Source organism: Colius striatus, chromosome W (assembly GCF_028858725.1).
Source record: "Colius striatus isolate bColStr4 chromosome W, bColStr4.1.hap1, whole genome shotgun sequence".
In the NCBI taxonomy this organism is placed as follows: Eukaryota; Metazoa; Chordata; class Aves; order Coliiformes; family Coliidae; genus Colius; species Colius striatus.
The window spans coordinates 21162975-21183158 of record NC_084789.1 but is presented as its reverse complement, the minus strand read 5'-3'; the positions used below and the strand labels follow the sequence as shown (position 1 = coordinate 21183158).

The window sequence follows — 20184 nt, the reverse complement described above, 5'->3', positions numbered from 1 at the left end:
AGGAAAAATGGATGTTTTAAAGCAAGAGCATCTCATTTGCTTCCCAAATGGTGAAACAACACAGTACTTAAGGAAATGCTGTCTGTAGGCAGCAAAAGCTAAGGGTGCTTGAAGCATCAGTATCACACTTCACACAATCATACAGTCACAGAGTGGTGGGGGTTGGAAGGGCCTCATCAATATCCCTTCATAGAGTCACAGAATGCTGGGGGTTAGAAATCATCTAGTCCAATCCTCCTTGTTAAAGCAGGTTCCCCTCAATCTGGGGGCACAGGAACGTGTCCAGGTGGGTTTGGAATCCTCCTGAGAAGGAGCCTCCACACCCTCCCTGAGCAGCCTGGGCCAGGGCTCCCTCACCTCGTCACCAAAGGAGTTTTCACACTTCTCCTCCCTCTGATCATGCCCTGGAAGAGTTGTGAGTTTGTCTTTTCCACTTGTTATCTCAGGAATGGCCTGAGTTTACATTTGAGGCCCTGAGGAAGCCGCTCACCTGCCAGTGGCCCTGCCTGACGGCGCTGAAGAGTGGAATGACCCCACGGCGGTTGGGCTGGGCCACGGCTGCCCCCTGCTCCAGCAGCAGCCGACACACCTCCAGCTTCCCCCGCCCGGCCGCCGCCGTTAGAGCTAGGGGAGAGACAAAAAGCAGTGAGGGGAAAGAACCACACTCTCCATGGAGGGTTTCTTTTCCCCCCTATCTAGAGATAGGCCTTTCCTCTGGATACCAAAGCGATGGGGCCTGAAAAGCCAAATGTATCTGATGAGAGGCAAAGTGGACACAGTGAATAGCTTGAGCCAGTAGAGTCCTGGCTCTTATTTCACTTCAAAGGTCACCAATCCCATGAAAAGATGTTATGGAAAGAGGCTGATTTGGGACAATCAGCTTTTATTATCCACATGTCACAGTGAAAGTGGATGAGAACTGCAACAGGCATGAAATAATCCACAGACACGTGCCAGGGTCAAGGCCTTGTCACGTAAAACCTCCACCATTTCCCCCTGTGCCTCCTGCAGGTTTCCCTACTGCAAAAAGGCTGTGTCTTATCAGGAGCACAATGTTCAAACACAGGTCTTTGGCTATGTGCTGTCATAGAACCACAGAATGGTGGGGTTGGAAGGGACCTTTAGAGCTCATCCAGTCCAATCCCCCTGCAGAAGCAGCTCCCACCTAGATCAGGGAGCACAGGAATGTGTCCAGGCAGGTCTTGAAGACCTTCAAGGAAGGAGACTGTCCTAACAAGACCTTCTGCAACCTCTCCTTAACTCATTTCACCATGACTACGAGAGCAAAGGAGGGATCAAGCTGGAGGCCCTGACAGATCATTGCCAACTCCTGGGTGTCAGTTGGATTTGTGGCTTTTCTGTGTCTGAACAAGCAGAGAGCAGCCTAATTCAGATGGAAGACTTTTTATTTTTAACATTCCACTTTAAGCCTGTAGATCTTTGAAACCAGGGAAACCACTGGAAAGCAAAAAAATGGTATGAATATGTTCACTTGTTCTCCAAGCAAAATGCTAATTCTGGGCTTTGTTTCCTACCAGAAAAGGTCTTTGTGCAAAACCCAAATTCTCTCTCCTTTCCAGTATTACAGATACTCACAGTATTACAGGTGGGTAGAAGTTAACACCTGACAGCTCTTCTCATGATGAAATGTGCTTTGTTAACTCTGCAAGTATGGTGGGGTTAGAAAAGAGACATTCAATCTGAAAATAGTTCCAAGTGTCAGCTCCTGCCTTTGACTCGTCTTTGGGATTAATTTAGACTTTTTCAGTTCCTCCTCCCCTCTCTCTTTTAACTTTCTGTGCACTTCAGCACAGCTCCTCTGGCTCCAAGCTCTGCTGCTTCTGGTAGGAATTTAAGCAGAAGGTGGGAGTCTATTTCTTTGAAGCACATTTCTGGGGGATGGCTGACTATGAGGTGTTGATGGGTTTCCAACTGCAGCACTGTGAACGTTGGGGGACTGGATTAATTCTTCTCTTCTGTTCCACTGTTGTTGAGGTTTTTTTTTTCCTTCTCTTGGGTTTCAGGGACACCAAGAGTTAAAAGGAAAAAAGAGAATCATCTTGCTGCCATGAGCAGAACATGCTGCAAGGTCTATAATCAGATCCATGTGGGTTTTAAACGTAAGCTCCAAAGACAGAAGGAGGGGTGTGTGTAATGTGCATGGCAGAGGCACTGGTGTGAAGGGCTTTTGGGTTCTTTCTAAACCTGCCTTCATGCTGCAGGTTAATGTGAGGTATTTGGTATCAAAATGATTTGTGTTTCCAACAAGGAAAAGAACTGTGAAATGTTTGGTGTTTGCCATGAAATGTTCTTTGGCAAAAGCTTTCCCCAAACAGGATGATTTTGACCCATGGCCATGCCCTTCTCCACTCTGCCTTACAATCCACTCCTGGACTCATGTGGCTTTCTGCTGCTCTGTTCTTCAGGGTCAAAGCAACTGGTGTGGGTATGTAGCTCCAGCCCATCTTTTGCACACCCAACTCAAGGGAAGTTTACAAGCTTCTGTGCTATGGAGCAGTCAGATCTTGCTGCTTCAGGAAGGTTCCACACTGCTGACCTGAATTTGCTGCCTGCTGCTGAGAGAAACCTACCCAAGCTTGTCTGGTATGAGGCATCTAAACATCTATCCTCAGAATGAAGGGCAAAAGGAACTCAATCCAGCTGGCCCCTAGGAGATCAACTTACTAAGTTACACCCAGATTTCACCAGTACCTGTGCTTTGAAGGTTAGACAAGATCAAACCCTCCAACTGCAGTGAGCTGGACAGACTGTAGCTGCTATGAACACAGGTTCCTCACCCCTGTACCTCCACAGCCTTCCAACCAAGCTCCAGCTCTCATCTCAAGCCCAGAGCATTACTCTGTGGCTCATGTCCAACTATCCAAACTCAAATGTTCAATTAAACTACTTCAGGGAGAAAAATCTAGAAGTACCTGCTTATTTAAACCTTTTAGCACTCCTTAGATGGACTCACTGACCTGCTCCTAACATCACCAACGTGCCTTATAACAGCCTCCAAAATACATAAAGAGGAGCCAGTTTCCAACACCAACGATCTGCAATGGCACAATCTGCCTTCTGCTGCTCTGTGTCTGTATTCTTAGAGCTTAAAAAACCCCAAACCAAACTTGATCTGGGAGATGGAATCATGAAATTGCTCCTCTGTGGCATGTGTGTGCTCCACAGCCTGGCAGCAGTCTTTGCACCTCCAACTGATGGACTTATTACAAGTGACTCAAGACACTTTTGTGCTGGCTTTTGGGTATTAATCTTATCCCAGAGGGGGGAAATGATCCCATCTGGAGTTGGCTATAGTGTGCTGTTAGCAATTCCTAAGGTTATGATGTAACTTGGCACTGCCATTTGGATGATATCAGGCTGATAGCACTAAGCCAGGCAGTGGAAGATTAGCTACACGAGCAACAAGTAGCAAAAAGCAGACAAGACATGATTCAGACTTTTAGAGCAGATTGTTATTTTTAGGTGGAACCCAGTGTTTCTCTTCACATTTATCTAAACTTGCTATGTACTTTGGGGAAAAAGAATAGTAAAACAATGTGAAGGGGGGTCTTGAGATTCATAGAAACTTGTCCTACCTGTGATATGACACAAAAGCTGCTCAATTTGGTGGCTGGCTTGTTTTTCCTCCTTTTCCCATCTTGCCTACCACCAATTTTAATGGGATCCATTGGTATCTCTTTTGAGCTGGCTCCTCAGTTTGTGTGTGATATAGAATGGGCATGATGGGGACAGCAGAGCTGCCCAGGACACAAGGAAAGAGAAGAGCTGGACTTTGTGGTGCTCAGCTTTCAGCCTGGAGAGCATAGCTTGAGCAGGAGAGAGGACAGTGTGACCTGCAAAGGCAGAGCTCCAGGGGCAGGTAGGGTTAGACATCAGTCCAGAAAAAGCCTGGGGCTTTATAGCAGGCTTTGCTAGACTCAGCCAGGCAACCCAGGACTATCTTAACTCAAGGAGAGCATCTGTAGTATCTGATGCTTCCCATGAGGTTACAGTGGCAGGGAAACATCTTAGTGGCTTTTAACCAAACTCTGAAGGCCTCTGGATCATTATCCTGTCTCCACAGTGGCCCTCAAGATCCAAACAGACCCAAACTCTGGCCCAGTCACCACTGACTAAATTGCTTCTTTGCATACATTGCCCTTATTACTTCTAACAATGGCACAATGCTCTTGCCACTCACTTCTGTCTCTGTGGGTGCAGGAGCTGATTCCTTCCCCACTGTTCCAGGTTCCCTGTCAGGACAACCTGTCCCTTCTCTGCTGTCCTTCAAAGCTCAGGTGCAATCCTTTTTGATTGATTCAACACAAGGCTCTAATAAAGCTGCATTTTCAGATATATCTTGTATGATAGATACAAATAGAACCCAGCTTCTTCCTGTCCCCTTCTTCTAACCAGCAACAACCTGCCCAGAGCCCAAACCACACACCAGCCTCTGTCTGTACCTTTGGATCATGTCATCTTTGAGCAAAGCTGACAGAATCAAAATCAGTGCTCTGTTATCCAGACAGAAACATTACCTTAGTGTATTAACTTGACAGGAACATTACTAGAGACGTGAGCAGATTAGTGAGTCGAGTACAAAAGACAGTGGGTAATATTTAATGAGGTCATTGGAGTTCAAAGCTAACAGCTCTGTGAGGTTTGAGTAATCTCAAAGAATGGAGATGAGAGTGCAATTCATACCTGTGGAGTGGGAGGGGTGAATGACTGCTTTTGGCTTTGGCAGGGATTAGGAAGGCAGGGTTTCTGTTAGCCACACAGAAAGACAGGACTGCACAAAAAGGACATGTGGTTGATTAATAATAATGAGAGGTTTATCAATGGTGCTGCATGTGAGAGGGAAACAGGGAGATGCATTCCCAATATGAAGAGAGAAAGAGCAGCTTGTGTCCATCTTACTTAATGAGAGGTGTTTCAGAGAAGCCAAGGGGCTGGTTGTCAGAGATGAAAAGCGTCAGGAGCTGCAGAAGCTCAGCACTTTCAAAAACCAAACCTCCCTGTTTTACTTAAGCTCCACCCTGGCACCTGTAAACCACCTCAAGTCAAATCAGAGGAACTCCTCCCTTCATCCAAACAATGATCAGGTGATGGGGAAGCCATAAACACACACACAAACATGCAAGAGGAAGCTACAGCATCTACAGAAGTCACCTGTCTCTCCCCAAAGGCTGTCAAAGCTGTTGATTTGTGCTCTCTCCACCTCCTCTTCATCTTTTTCTGGAAGATCCAGCAGGTAGGAGACAATCTGAAACAGAACAACTACTGTCAGCTCATCAACTTGGATGTGTTAGAGAGAAACTGCTGCCACCTAAACGTGAGCTGCTCTCAATACACAGAGGAAAAAGGATCAGTCCCTCCCTGTAAAAGCAATAAGAACCCCCAAATCACCTACCCAAGTGTCTTGATCTGAGCACACATGAGCTTTCCTCATGTCAGCCTGTGTCTGTCCTGCCACACACAATCTGGAAACGTGCACTGGACATGCCCATAACCACTCAGGAAACCATACTCACCTGCTTGGTGGGCTGCAGTGAGGGTGATCATCTCCTTTAGAGGATGATCATCTTTTACTCCTGGGAAAACTGAGTCATTGACAAATGATGTAGTGGTGCCATTCTCATTGTATTTGCTTAAGCTCCATGATGAAGTTACTCCCAGAAGCTCCTTTCTAGCAAATACTGTTTATAAGCAGCCTGTTAAAAAAGACTTTCACTCTATTTTTCTTCCAGCTGGGGATGCTTGAAACCCCAGAGAAGCAAATTAACTTCCTTAAAGGGTAAATTAGAAGATCTAATGGGCTGAAAACTGGCAGAAAACTGTCAGTGTTTGAACCCTGTGATGTGGGAAAACAAGAGGCTGAGAAGAAAAGGTAGATTTTATTTTATTGAGTGAAGGATTAAAGCATTTCTCTCATTCCAGGAGAATCAATTATCTGGTGGGGATACACCTGGACTACAAGTAGCTTCCTCTGAGTACCTGGGAATAAGTTGTGCCTGTGGGCACAGGCTGAGAGAAGCACCAGGGCAGGGCATCAGTGATTTTGGTGACAAGTGCTGCTTTCCAGTGATGCTCTGGTACTAAATGGGACATTAGGAATGATAAGTAGCACAGGGAGGGAGCAGAAAACCCAAGAGGGTGCTGCTCATAGTCCTTCCACAGTAGATGCTTTTTGTGTGTGTTGCTGCCTTGATGGGATGGGTAAGCCCTTGGCTCAGTGGGCCTCGTGTTGCCTGACTGAAGCTTAAAGCTGTCTGCCATAGTTACAGTGGGGTATAACCACAGCAAGAACCCAGCGTGGCTTCAGCAGGGATGAAGATCACTTAATAAACATCGTAAATGTTTGGTTTATCACCAAAGCTGGAGGAAAACCAAGCCAGTAATCACCAGCATGCATCTCCCATGACTGCAAGCACCTCAAAACTGGGACTCGGGAGTATCTTCCAGAAGTAGCCATTTCCCTTTTATGGTACAATAGAAATAAGAAACAGTTCCAAAACTCCTTTTTATAAATTATAAAGGTGACCAGGATTGTTTAGGGGGGAAATTCCCCACTTAACAAAGTTCTGTGCCCTGTTCCAAGTGACATCCTTGCCTGCAGCTCTTTAGGGTTTTGAAGTCCCATCTGCTTCTAATCAGTTCAACCTCCCAGTCACTTAGTTAAGAAGGATTTCCCAGATTTCTTTAATTAGCTCCCCTGATCTGAGCACATTACCTAAGTTTTCATGGATTATGCTCCACACAAGCAAAAGCTCAACTCAAGTCCATGAGAGGAGCTCCATTTAGCAATCAACTGATGCAAAAACCCCCTCCAAGGCTGTTTCTTGGGGAAGCAAACAGAAATCATTTGCCACATCACAAATCTTGAGCAGGAAGCTCTTCAGCTCTTTCACTCCTTCAACATCCACTCCAAAGCTATGTGGTTTCCCACTCCACTAGCAGCATTGGAGGAACAGTGCAAGCAACATGCTGTTTATCCTTCCTTGCTTAAAGGTTTATTCCAACAACTTAAAGGCTTGTTATTCTTCCTGTCTTGGCCACCTGCCCAGACCACAGGGTTTGCCAAGAGATCTGTGAACCCCACTGCCTCTGATGGGAAGAGTAGACAGAGTTACTGACTCCACCTCCAAGGCTCATTTTGGTCAACATTTTGGGTAGGAAACCAAATCAACCCTTGGTTTCCCAGCCTGCAGGTGCTGGTGGGTCTTACCTCAGTGTAACCCATGCTGGCTGCAGCAATTAGTGCCTGCTGGATGGCGTGGCTCTTCTTAAACACTCCCTGCTGCTGCCCAGCCATGGTCCAGTCACATTGGATCAAGAACTTCACCACTTCCAAGTGTCCTCTGAGAGCAGCATGAACCAAGACACACTGACCATTTTTATCCAAATGATCCACCTTGGAAAGAGATGAAAACAAACAATGAAGCCAAATAATGGGCAAAAAAGTCTTCAAGGTTTGCAGCCCTAGTTTCAAATGTGCATTTCTCTGGTAAACTATCCCTTCCATGACCTGGAAACAACCATTCCCAAAGCAACTCTGTCCCAGGCACAGGCATCCTCCTGGCTTTGGATCAGTTACTATCATATTCAGCTTTTCTCAACCTCAAAGGCTGCAAAAGCATTTTCCCCCTTTTTGGGTCCTGAAATCCAGCAACTGTTTTCTTGCTGACTGAAATCACACACACTGGTACCAACTCTTTCATCCAAATCCACAACAGGAAACCCAGCTTGTTGTTCAGATCCTGTTTCTTTGGACAGACACACAAGTGCCTCAGCCTGGAGATGAACACAAAACACAAACCCAACATGGGCACAAGCCAAAGGGAAATAGAGATGGCACTTGGCAGCCCAGCAGGAACTTCTTTGGTCAGCTTTTTAGGATGAGGCAGAGTTTTCACTTGATGCCTGAATGTATCAGCTGGGATTTCTAGGTCCTATCCAATAAGTTGGAGGATACAGGACAGGCAAAATCAGCTCCTATCCCTGCTGATTAACCCCTCTAGTGCTCTGCAATGTGTTAGGTAGCATTTCTCATCTTACAAGTAGGAGAATGGATCAATGTAAGGATTATTTCTACTGGTATTGGAATTACAGAACATATAAGAAACATTTCTCATGGTAGAACACATTAATGTCATTAACACACTAATATTTCTCCTTGATCAACTTCTGCAGCTGTCAGGGTTGCTGTTTTCTCTGCCAGAATCTCAGCCTTCAAACTAAACCCAGCAGGTCTCAGGGTTATTTCCTCAACACAATCAGGGATACTGAAGGATAGTAAGTGGCAGGAACTTTGCATTGCATTGTGTAGCCCAAATATTCCTGTTCTTAGAGAGGGAATGTTGTTTCTTACCCAACAGATGGTAGGGAGTCACCCACTTTTCTTTCTTCCTTCATATCATCCTCACATTATTACAGACAAGGATCTAAACAGGATCTAATTACAGCAAGATCTAAACAGGTCTCTCAGTCACCCTGACTTTCATACCAAAACCCTACAGACCCATATTTTGCTTTTGGAGTTGAAGTTAAACATATAGAGAAACCACAAATTGTTTCCAGGAGGTTCCACTTCAAAACTCAGCCCAGTTTTCTTCTTCCAACCAAATAGTTCAACTCCACTCATTATATACAATTAAAACTCCAAACACTCACCACAAAGCTAAACAAGGACAAGCCTGAGAGGAGTTTGTGGGAAATGTGTGTCTCAAAGAGCTATTCAAAGAACTTGCTGTGCTGCAAAAGCAACGTTGCCATTTTTAACCCTGTGAGGTCGAAGGGTTTCTCCAGGATCTCTTTCAGTAGGTAATCAGTGCAGCATGATCAGGAGGTTCCTACCTCACACCTGAATTCTACAACACTCTTCCAGACTCAGGAGTTACTCAACTTTGGTGTCAATGTGAGATTTACAAAGGCATGTCACTAAGTCTGTAGCAGCACCCTGGGTTTGTCTGCTGGAGGATATTCTTCAGTGAGCATTAGAGTTAATTTTCTTCCTAGTAGATGCTCCAGAGCTGTATTTTGGGTTTATGCTGAAGAGAAGGTTGATACCACAGGGATGTTGTGGTTATTGCTGAGCAGGGCTTGCAAACACCAAGGCCCTTTCTGCTTCTAACTCTGCCTCACCAATGAGTAGACTAGGGTTGTACCTGTTGTCCCTTGTCCTATAACTGGCCATCACTGAGGACAGTGTCAGGCCACAAAATCACAGAATGTCAAGAGTTGGAAGAGGTCTGGAAAGCTCATCCAGTGCAACCCCCCTGCCAGAGCAGCACCACCTAGAGTAGGGCACACAGGAACTCATCCAGCTGGGTTGGGGATGTCTCCAGAGAAGGAGACTCCACAGCCCATCTGGGCAGCCCCTTCCAGTGCTCCCTCAGCTCAACAGGGAAGAAATTCTGCCTTGTGTTGCTTTGGAACCTCTTCTGTTCCAGCTTGTACCCATTGCCCCTTGTCCTATCATTGGCCATCACTGAGCACAGCCTGGCTCCAGCCTCCTCACACCCACCCTTGATGTGTTTGTAACATGAATGAGGTCACCCCTCAGGCTCCTCTTCTCCAAGCTGCAGAGCCCCAGCTCCCTCAGCCTTTCAGCACAAGGGAGATGCTCCACTTCCTTCAGCATCTCTGTGGCCCTGCACTGAACTCTCTCCAGCAGCTCCCTGTCCTTCTGGAACTGAGGGCCCCACAACTGGACACAATATTCCAGATGCAACCTCTCAAGGGCACAGTGTAGGAGGAGGAGAACCTCTTCCAGCCCAGGATGCCATTGGCCTTGTTGGCCATGAGGCCACGTTGCTGGCTCCTGCTCATCCTGCTGCCCACCAGCACCCCCAGCTCCCTTTCCCCTACACTAATCTCTAACACTTCACTCCCCAACCTATGCTGGTCCATGGGGTTGTTGTTTCCCAGATGTAAGACTCTACACTTGCCCAAGACAGTTCAAAGCAGCTTTCAGAGGAAAGTGTTGGCTTTACCTTGGCCCTTTTCTTGCAGAGCAGCACCACGATGCTTAGAAATCCAGCAGCGGCTGCGTAGCCCAGGGGGGTGAGGCCGCTCTCTGAAGCAGCATCTACGTTGGCCCCAAACTCCAAGAGCAAAGCCACCATCTCTGTGTAACCCAGGTGAGACTGGACACACAGAATGGGAGCATTGTTCAGCACTTCTGTCCGGTAATTCACGTTTGCACCTCCTAAAATCAGCAACCGACTGACCTGCAGAGGGGAAGACCAGCTCTTGTTAGCTCAAGCTTGTGGAGAGACCTTCAGAGGACATAAAGCAGCCAGAAAAAACACTTGGGAAAATATCCAGCCCTGCTTTAGGCATTTTTGCCTGTGTGGCAAGGAGCTGGGCCAAACACCCTTCCAGATGAAGGACAGTTTGAAGCCTCTACCACTGGCTGAAACCCTTTCTCACACAGGAGCACTTGCTGTTGTGTTTGGGCATCCCCTCTGAGTTACCGGCTGTCTAAGCCAGAGCTCTTTCCTGGGCTGTCAAATTCCAACACCAGTTGCTTTATCCCATGTCTTTGGGGAGGAAAATTGCAAACAAACCATTTTGCACAGGCATAAACTCACTATTCACTTGCTGCTATTCAAAGGAGATCCCATGTCAATGGAGAAGAGTTGAGGGATCATCCCAGAGGGTAATAAAATCCCAACTGCTCAGCCAGCTGCTCAGCACTGCTTGGGGTAGAACCACTGCCATGGGCAGGCAGCTACAGAGACCACTCTGTGCCCAGGTACCACCTCAGCTCTCCTCCTCCTCCTACCCCTCCTATACCTTTATATTTGGGGTGTAGAGATTCCTCAGAGATGCCAAAGCCATCGAAAGTCCTTCAGTACTGTAGGAGATCCAAAGCCCTTGTAGGATGGAAGAAGATACTCCAACTTTTTTACTCAGCCCCTAAAAGGAAAGAAAAAGATGACTTAGATCCAAGCTTAAGAATTGCCCTGGGCAGATCCTTCTGGGTCTTTGGATTTCAAAAGAGTTTCAAGACACTAACAGTCATGCACAAGATAATGACACAATCTGTCACATCCAGGGAATTAATAAGCTTGGAGGAAATAACTTGTAGAGGTACTGCAGCCATCTCTAAGGCCTAGGAAAGGCAGGATTAAACCATGAGCAATCTGAATTCCCTCAACACCCTTTGAAAGTGTCATGCTAGGGAGCACAGCATGCTGCTTTTATTTTTCTCCTCTCTTTTAAACACATTATTTTGGCAGAATTGATTCACAAAGTTTCCTTCTTCTTCATACAGTTAAACTGGGTGACAATATCTGCTCACAATGAGAGCAACTCTGAGAAGAGAGTCCTGGGAATTTTGGTTGATAATAAACTGACCATGAGCCAGCAACGTGCCCTCGTGGGCAAGAAGCCAATGGCAGCCTGGGGACATCAAGCACAGTATGGGCAGCAGGGCCAGGGAGGTTCTGCTCCCCCTCTGCTCTGCCACATCTGCTGAGGCCTCATCTGGAGTCCTGTGTCCAGTTGCGGGCTCCCCAGCTGCAGAGGGACAGGGAAGTGCTGGAGAGAGGCCAGCACAGGGCTATGAAGATGCTGAGGGGGCTGGAACATCTCTGTGAGGAGGAAAGGCAGCAGGAACTGGGGCTGTTCAGCCTGGGGAAGAGAAGGTTGAAGGGGGGAACCTCAACAACACTTATAAATCCCTAATGGGTGGGTGTCAGGAGGCTGGGGCCAGTCTTTGTTCTGTCTGTGGCCAGTGACAGGACAAGTGATAAAAGGCACAAGCTGAAACACAAAAAGTTCCACATGAACAGGAGGAGAAACTTCTTTGGCGCTGAGGTGAGGGAGCCCTGGCCCAGGCTGCCCAGAGAGGGTGTGGAGGCTCCTTCTCAGGAGGTTCCCAAACCCACCTGGACGTGTTCCTATGTGACCTGATCTAGATGAGACCTGCTTTAGCAGAGGGGGTTGGATCAGATGATCTTCAGAGGTCCCTTCTAACCCCTCCCATTCTGTGATAAGATAAAAGAAGCCTCAACCACAGCCTAGAATACTATTTCCCTACCTTCACACCAGGCTGTCTCCAACCTTCCTGCCCAGTGCCCACCATCAGGCTGTTTGGATCATACAGAAGATCTCCCATCTTCTTCCAGAGCTCAGAGCACAGAGCTCAAAGGAGCAACAATTGCTCTGCAGCAAACAGATGGAGCAAAGGGCCAGGTAAAAAAGGAGAGGAATGGATCTGCAAGTCCAGCACTGGGCTGTGCTCCCTGGCATGAAGCTGGTAGGCCCTGAAGGTTGCAATTGAATCCCCATTAAAGGCTACTGTTGCCATGGAAACTAGACAGACATCTTTAACTCTGTTTTGTTATGCAAAGCTTGGTTTCTGCTTCCTTGCACGCTGTGTGGTCACTTCTATCTGTGGCAAAGCAGAGGGATCACCTTTCAGTTTGTAGAGGCTTTTGTGTGATGAGCTGACAAGGACATATGTAGGGTGGCAGGAAGTAAAACCAGCAGTAAAAGGTGGGATTTATGCCCTCTAAAGAAAGATGTGAAGGAATCATCATCTAAGCCCACTGCTGGCCTCAGTTGCAGACCTCTGACACCAAGGTGTGGAAGATTTTCTGAAGCATCACACCAGCCATCAACAGACTTGTCCCTTGAAACGGTTTTACCATGAAAAGAAGGCAACAGATTAGACAAGCTCTTATAAAAAACAACTCCCTGAGCTTGTTTCCTTCCAAATTCAGGGAGTTAAAAGAGAGATAAAGAGCTGCTCTCTGTGTTAAAGAGGCATAAAAAAAAGAGCTGAGGAATCTGAACTACTGTTTAAATGCTGCTGTTGGAATGACACAATGCAGGACATCAGAGGTCAGTATGAGATTGCAATGAACTCGGGACAGTGTAATTGGACAAATGGAAACTAATTTCATAATCAAACGTTCAAGTGATTTCAAAATAGATCTAATTCTATCAGACCCATAAATAAGCTGCTTGAGTCACCAGCAGGACCAAAGGGAAGAGCATGTGTTTTCAGAACAGCCATCTGAAGATAATCCGATGTGCTATCAAAGCCTTACGTGCTGTATTAGAACATATATATACCTAGGTATTAGTGCAAGACACAAAGGATGACATTTATCCTTTAAAGAATAAATATATTCATAGAATCACAGAATGGTGGTGGTTGGAAGGGACCTTTAGAGCTCATCCAGTCCAAACCCCTGCAGAAGCAGCTCCCACCTAGATCAGGTCACACAGGAACATGTCCAGGTGGGTCTTGAAGAGCTCCAAGGAAGGAGCCTCCACACCCTCCCTGGGCAGCCTGGGCCAGGGCTCCCTCACCACACACTGAAACATTTTGGCCTTATGTTTAAATGGAACTTTTTGTGTTCCAGCTTCATCCCATCACCCCCTGTCCTGTCACTGGATACAACAGAAAAAAAGTGCTGCCCCAACCTCCTGACACTCACCATTGAGATATTGGTCAATATGAATGAGATCCCCCCTCAGTCTCCTCTTCTCCAGACTGATCAGCCCCAGGGCCCACAGCCTTTCCTCAGCAGGAAGATGCTCCAGTGCCCTGAGCATCTTGGTGGCCCTGTGCTGGCCTCTCTCCAGCACTTCCCTGTCCCTCTGCAGCTGGGGAGCCCACAACTGGACACAGGACTCCAGATGAGGCCTCAGCACATATGGCAGAGCAGAGGGGGAGCAGAACCTCCCTGGCCCTGCTGCCCACACTCTGCTGGATGCTCCCAGGCTGCCATTGGCTTCTTGCCCACGAGGGCACGTTGCTGGCTCATGGTCAGTTTATTATCCCCCAGCACTGCCAGGTCTCTCTCCTGGAGCTGCTCTCCAGCAGGTCACCCCCAGCCTGGCCTGCTGCAGGGGGTTGTTCCTCCCCAGCTGCAGGACTCTGCCCTTGCCCTTGGTGAAGCTCAGCAGGTTCCTCTGTGCCCAACTCTCCAGCTGGTTGAGATCTGGCTGAATGGCAGCACAGCCTCTGGGGAATCAGCCAGTCCTCCCAGTTTGGTGCCAGCAGTGCACTTGCTGAGGGTCCCTCTGTGCCCTCACCCAGGTGCTTGATGAAGATGTTGACCAAGACTGGCCCCAGAACCCATCCCTGTGCAACTCTACTGGCCACAGGCCTCCAACTCCATTCTGTGCCATTGATCACCACCACCATTCTCATTCAGCTGCTGAAACAAAACTGCCCTCTTTCTCATTTTACAGACTGTATCTTCCTTTTGCATTTCCCTTTTCTGCCCAGGGTGAATCCTTCAGCAACAACAGATTCCAACCTGACACAAATTTAAACCAAAACACCATCATCACTGTTTCCACTTCACTGGGACTATCCCACACAGGATCTGACCATGCATTGTTTCACTTTGCCAACCACACACAAGGCTTGCTTTTCCTTTTGGTCCTGTACTCTTGTATGTAGCTCTCAGCATCCCTAATTTTTAACCCTCTGCTCTTTGGCCATTGGCACCTTCAAAACAAGGTCTTTAGAATTCATTTCAAGGAGTATCAGAAAGCCTTTACACACCTCAGTGCTTCTGCCTATTGTCATTGCATTCTTAACCTGGGGACTAGAGACACCCATCTCTGGATGACAGACATTTTTAGCTAAGTAATTTAAGATGAAATTAAAGACTTCTTTGCAAAGCATACATCAGCTTGAAGTTTGGGTCTTCTCACATCATTACTGCACTCTTCTTTTGCCCTTTCATTCCATGCCAGGCTTTCCATATGCTCCTGCTAAGACTGGTAATTGCTTTAAAACACTAAAACATTTGTACTTTTTCTCTTTTTACCTCCAAATACTGAGGTTGTTCGTGTTTAAAAACAAGAAACCCTGCAGACCTCAAGTGAAGAGGTGTGGAGAAAAAATGAGGGAGCATGGACATGGATCCCGGGGTATAATGTTAGGCCTGTTGGGGCAAGGCAGCCTGAGCTCTAGTTATATGAATTTAATGCACAATCAAGACCAGAGTCAGAACCATGGTTAAAGCAGTTGCTGTCATGTAGTCAGCGCAGACAGCAGGCCGCTTTCTGATCCCTCAAGGTCGGGCTGTTTTCAGCTAACAGCTAACAGTTAAAAGTGGAAAACAACTTTGGGGAAAAACAAGATGGGAAAATGTGAGGGAGCTTGCTTATGGCAGAAACCGCAAGTAGGATGAACATGAGAATGTAATCTATTAGCTGCTGTTGCTGAGCTAGCTTTGAAGCTGCTGTGTATATAAGTTAGAGCCTGCTCTCAATAAGGGGAAGAAGATTTCTGCTATCACTCACATTGAGTAGGACTGATTTCTTCCCACCCAGCTGAGAATCGGACCCTGGGTTGATCGCCGCATGAAGTAGGCTTGGAGCTGGTTTTTCAGGCTTCGAGCCTGGTTTCAGGCTTTGAGCCTGGTTTTCAGACTTCGAGTCTGGTTTTTTAGGCCAAGAGCTGAAAACTTCGCGGCATATGGCACCTGAACAGGGACCATCACTGGGTGTTACCGGGTAAGGAGCCTGCCTGCGGGGAGCTGAGACTTGAAAATCCGGAGGCAGAGGCAGTCGTCGGAGGAAGCCTGCCGGATCCCAAGCAGAGGTTGCTGTACCCGGGGGAGTGACTACAGGTTGCGGTGAGACGAGGAGCCGGCAACATGGATAAGGAGGTAGCACTCTCACTTTTACATCGCTTTAGAAAAGCGGGGGGTGGACTTTAAATTGACCGATTTATCTGGTCTACTTGTACATGGTAATTGTAAAGGCTTTTTTAAAGACTCTGAGAAATATTTTGATGAGGAGGAGTGGAGAGCATATGGGACTTGTCTTTGGGACTTGGTTATAGACAAAGACAAAACTGCTCGGAAACTGATAAAACCGTGGAGAGAGGTCATTAACTGTCTGAAGAGGTATAAGATGGAAAAGGATTTGGCCACTGCTGTAACTCAGCGGCTTGATATGCCTGAGACTGTAGCCGAGCCAACAGCTGGACTGTTTGGTATCAGGACTAATTATGTCTCACCTCCCTTTTCTGGTGAGTGGCGAGAAATTGGAAACCTTCTCTGGGAAGCCACTATTAGTGGTGATAAGGACAATAGTAAGATCAGTAAAGATCTAGGTCTCGTTTGGAGAGACGTGATAAATACTTTAAAAGAAATGCAAGCAGAACAGCGTGTGGCCATGGCTGCAGCCCTGGCGCTGACTGTTGCGCCGAGGCCGACAGAAACAGACAGGGGAGCGGACAGGCTCCTGCAGGAAGTATTAAAGAAACGAGCGACAAGAGACCATCGAGACACAGCCCGTCGCCACTGAAAGCCAGCCCGGTGCGCAGCCCGTCGCCGCTGAAACACAGCCCGTTGCCGCCCGTCGCTGAGCGGGGCGTGCTGCGAGGGGAAAAAAAAAAAAAAAAAAAAAAAAGAGTTCTTCTCTACACAAGAGTTTTTACAAAGTCAGAGAGGCGAAGGGGCTTCGGAGCAGAGCCCCCGCGGGAGAGCTGCTTCCCATTCGAGCCCAGCCCGCCGAGTTACCCCTGGGACGACTTGCAGGGGAATGCCAAGTGGGCAGAGTCGGGCGGGGGTGCAGCGCAGGATGATCAGGATGAGGAGTTGGGGAGCGCGACCCCGTGTTAGACTGGGCACCATCGGGCACGCGAGGGGAGAAAGAAAACACAGGAGAGAGTAATACCGACTGCGCCGCCGGCGCCGGGGACGGCACGGAGTGAGCCAGACCCCCCCGCCCCTTCCATCCGCAGCCGCCACCGCGCAGCCGCTTCCCGCGCCCGGTCAGTGTCTCCGGAGTGCCCCCCCACATACACCGCGCGCCGACACCACCGGCCCCAGCCCTCACGGACCGCTGGGCTCGTCCTTTCCATCCTCAATCCGTTGCCTCAACGAGTGTAAAAACTGTTGCCTGTGATGTTATGCATTTTGCTGTAAATGTGATGATGAACAGTGGTTTTCTTACAGTGGAAACTTTCTAAGGTGTTTTAGGTGTCAGGAATGGAACTTGGAAGAACAGAACATTTTGACATTGAGAAGCTAAAAGGTGATTTATGTTTTAGACTCATTGGTGAAGGATTTTTTTTTTTTGATCAGGAGTAAAAAAAAAAAAAAAAAAAGGATTTTATCATACTGTTGATGCTTCAAATGATTGTGGTAAATGGTTTTAGGCAATTTCAATAACCCAAGCAAAACATGTGGCTTACACTGGCCAAAGCAATCGATCAGTCATGTTTATCAATGGCCACTCCAGATAATCCTTTTTCTACCTGTTTGGTGGGAATTCCATCAGATGTGGCACAATGGCCTGTACCAAATGCATTAAAAACAATGGCAAAGTTGACAGCTGGGATTTGATCATTTCATGGTTGCCAATAATGACAACAGAGCCACAGGAGTTAGAATTATTGGGATCTATAAAGATGGATTTTTGTGTTATGTTTAATTTTATCAGCAATACCCAAACATTTGGGACAGAATGTGGATCCCATCCTGGGCGTGTATAAGAACACAACATCTTGGTGCAATTATACTTCACCAAAAAGATCCAGGTCTTGTGCCTGTACAGTTACCAAAGGGAATTTTTCTGGTCTGTGGGGACCAGGCATGGCCTGGAATACCCTCGAGATTACAAAGGGGACAACTGAAGATCTTGATGCCTAATCACACAATGATTTAGAAACATCATTGTCAAAAACAATTTGTGCATGCATTTACTGGTGAATGTGATGACCATGTTACCTTTGGTCTCCCTCAGCAATAATAGCAACTAGTATATTTGCTCCAGGTGTAAGAGTATCTGCTTTATTAACTCAGCTATGTAAATTAGGATGCTGGCTTAGCAAACAAAGTAACCAAATCTCAATGACATTAGAAGGCTTGATTAGGGATGTAAGTAGTATTAGACATGCGCTTGTGTATCATTGTATGCATGATATCCTCATTGCTCAGGAGGAGGCATTCACTGTAGATCGAGAGAGAGATCTAGAAACCATATTACAAGCACAGGGACTGACTATTGCTCCTGAAAAGGTAAAAAGACGTCCAGCATGGCAGTATTTGGGCTGGAGTATTACGGAGGCTCATATTAGGCCGCAAAAGCTCCATATTCATACCAAGATAAAAACTGTAAATGATGCACAAAAATTAATGGGGGATTTGCAATGGTTGCGGCCTATTGTTAGAATCACTAATGACATGCTAGAACCGCTGCGCCCCCTATTGAAGGGAACAGACCCATCGGCAGAAGTACAGCCGACAGCAGAACAACTGCAAACCATTGCTGAAATTTCTGACCTCATTACCACTCGGCAAGTCGATCGTCGTGATCCAGATTGCCCCATTGATTTGACCATTTTGCAGGGCAAAGAACAGTTTCTTGGTGCATTAACACAGTGCAAAAAACAAAAAGAGAGGCTAATCGTCCTGGAATGGCTATTTACCACGTTACAGCCTAAATGGACAATTGAACAAAAAACTGTGGGCTTAGCAATGCTTATTAGAAAGGGATGCACTCAAATTTTACAGGTGAGCGGCCAAGAGCCAGGAACGATATATGTGCCTATAGCGAAAAGAGATCTGGAATGGATCATAGCAACATCAGAGCCTCTACAGCTTAGTTTATTGTCATCTGCCCAAAAAATAAACATACAGTCCCTAAAATCTAAGGTGTTGGCGTGGATGACACAACAACAGTGGATTATTCGTCCTAAGCTAAGTGAGCAACCTTTGTCAAATGCCGTTAGAGCATATACAGATGCAGGAAAGAAATCTCAACGGGCTGTAATAGTCTGGGAAGAGGCAGGACAATGGAAACACCAGCTATTACATGCCACGGAAATGGACTCTTTACAGACTTTAGAACTTTTTGTGGTTGTTCGGGCCCTTGAAATGTGGTGGTGTAAACCGTTGAATATTGTAACTGACTCTTTTTATGTTGCAGGAATTGCTGAGCGAATAGAAGATGCTCGCATTAAAGATGTGCGCAATCGACGCCTTTTTGACCTACTTAGAGCCATGCAGGCCGCTATCTGGCAGCGCACATCTCCATATTGTGTAATACACATCAGAAGTCATAAGTATGACATTGGTTTAGGAGCAGGAAATGCTAGAGTGGACAAGCTGGTAGCTTTGGGAGTGCCTGTAAATAAACTCAATCAGGCAAGAGAAGTCCATGCCACCTTTCATCAAAATGCCAGAGGCCTAAGGAGAAGTTTTGACCTTTCAATAGAAGATGCTCGAGCGATAGTGAGGGCTTGCCCGCAGTGTAGCCACTACGGCCCAGGGTTAGGTCTGGGAGTCAACCCCAGGGGTCTGGGACCATTAGAATTGTGGCAGATGGACTCCACTCACATTTCTGAATTTGGAAGGCTTAAATATGTTCATGTAACTGTGCAACAGCTCAAGCAGGAGAAAGGGTAACACATGTAATCCGACATGCCACTGCATGTTTTGCTGTTATGGGGGTGCCAGGCACCATTAAGACTGATAACAGCCCTGCGTATGTTAGCCAACGGGTGAGACAGTTTTTCCAAACCTGGGGAGTGAAACCCATTACAGGGGTATCACACTCACCAACAGGACAGGCTATAGTGGAACGAACTCATCGAGTGTTAAAATCATATTTAAGTAAGATGTCTGACATACAGGACCCACAGGAACGGTTGTCTAAGGTATTGTTTACTATAAATCATTTATGTATCTTTGGGGAGGAGAAAGAACCTCCAGCTCAACTGCATCAAGGAAAGGTGGAAACATCCAAAAGACCGCCGGCAATGTGGGTAACTTACAGAGATCCACGAACAGGTATATGGCAGGGCCCAGCTAAAGTGCAGTATTTAGGCAGGGGTTATATGTCTGTGCTTACACCTACAGGTCCAATATGGGTTCCTGCGAAATGGACTAGAGTGGCTATTACTCCTAATAATCCTGATGGTGACAGTTCACACATCGCCATTGGATCAAGTGAATCCACGTCAGAACATGTGGGTCACCTGGGCGAATCAGACAGGCCAAGTTGACTTTTGTCTGAGTCTTCAGTCGGTGAGTGATACATTCCGCACCTGCCTGGTTGGGATACCAGATTTTGATCCTAGTGATTTCCAGAAATATGTCAGCGGGAGCGCCTCCTGTTCCAGCAAAGTGACATCGGACTGTGCCGCGGACTTATTAAGTCGGCTCAAAGTCCCTCTTCCCTGGGACCCAC

The 20184-nt window shown here is 47.0% G+C and overlaps 1 protein-coding gene across 6 annotated transcripts in view; it reads right to left on the bottom strand.

The window, feature by feature from the left end:
- Positions 1-20184, bottom strand: part of LOC133628672 (protein TANC2-like) — a 300674-nt gene that overhangs the window by 21006 nt on the left and 259484 nt on the right. For all 6 annotated transcript variants that reach the window (XM_062017099.1, XM_062017100.1, XM_062017102.1 and 3 more), the window contains 5 exons: positions 10801-10923; positions 9996-10232; positions 7229-7414; positions 5173-5266; positions 491-624 (listed from right to left, as the gene is read on the bottom strand). In XM_062017099.1, coding sequence (XP_061873083.1) covers positions 491-624; positions 5173-5266; positions 7229-7414; positions 9996-10232; positions 10801-10923 — 774 coding nt within the window. The remainder of the gene's footprint in view (positions 1-490; positions 625-5172; positions 5267-7228; positions 7415-9995; positions 10233-10800; positions 10924-20184) is intronic.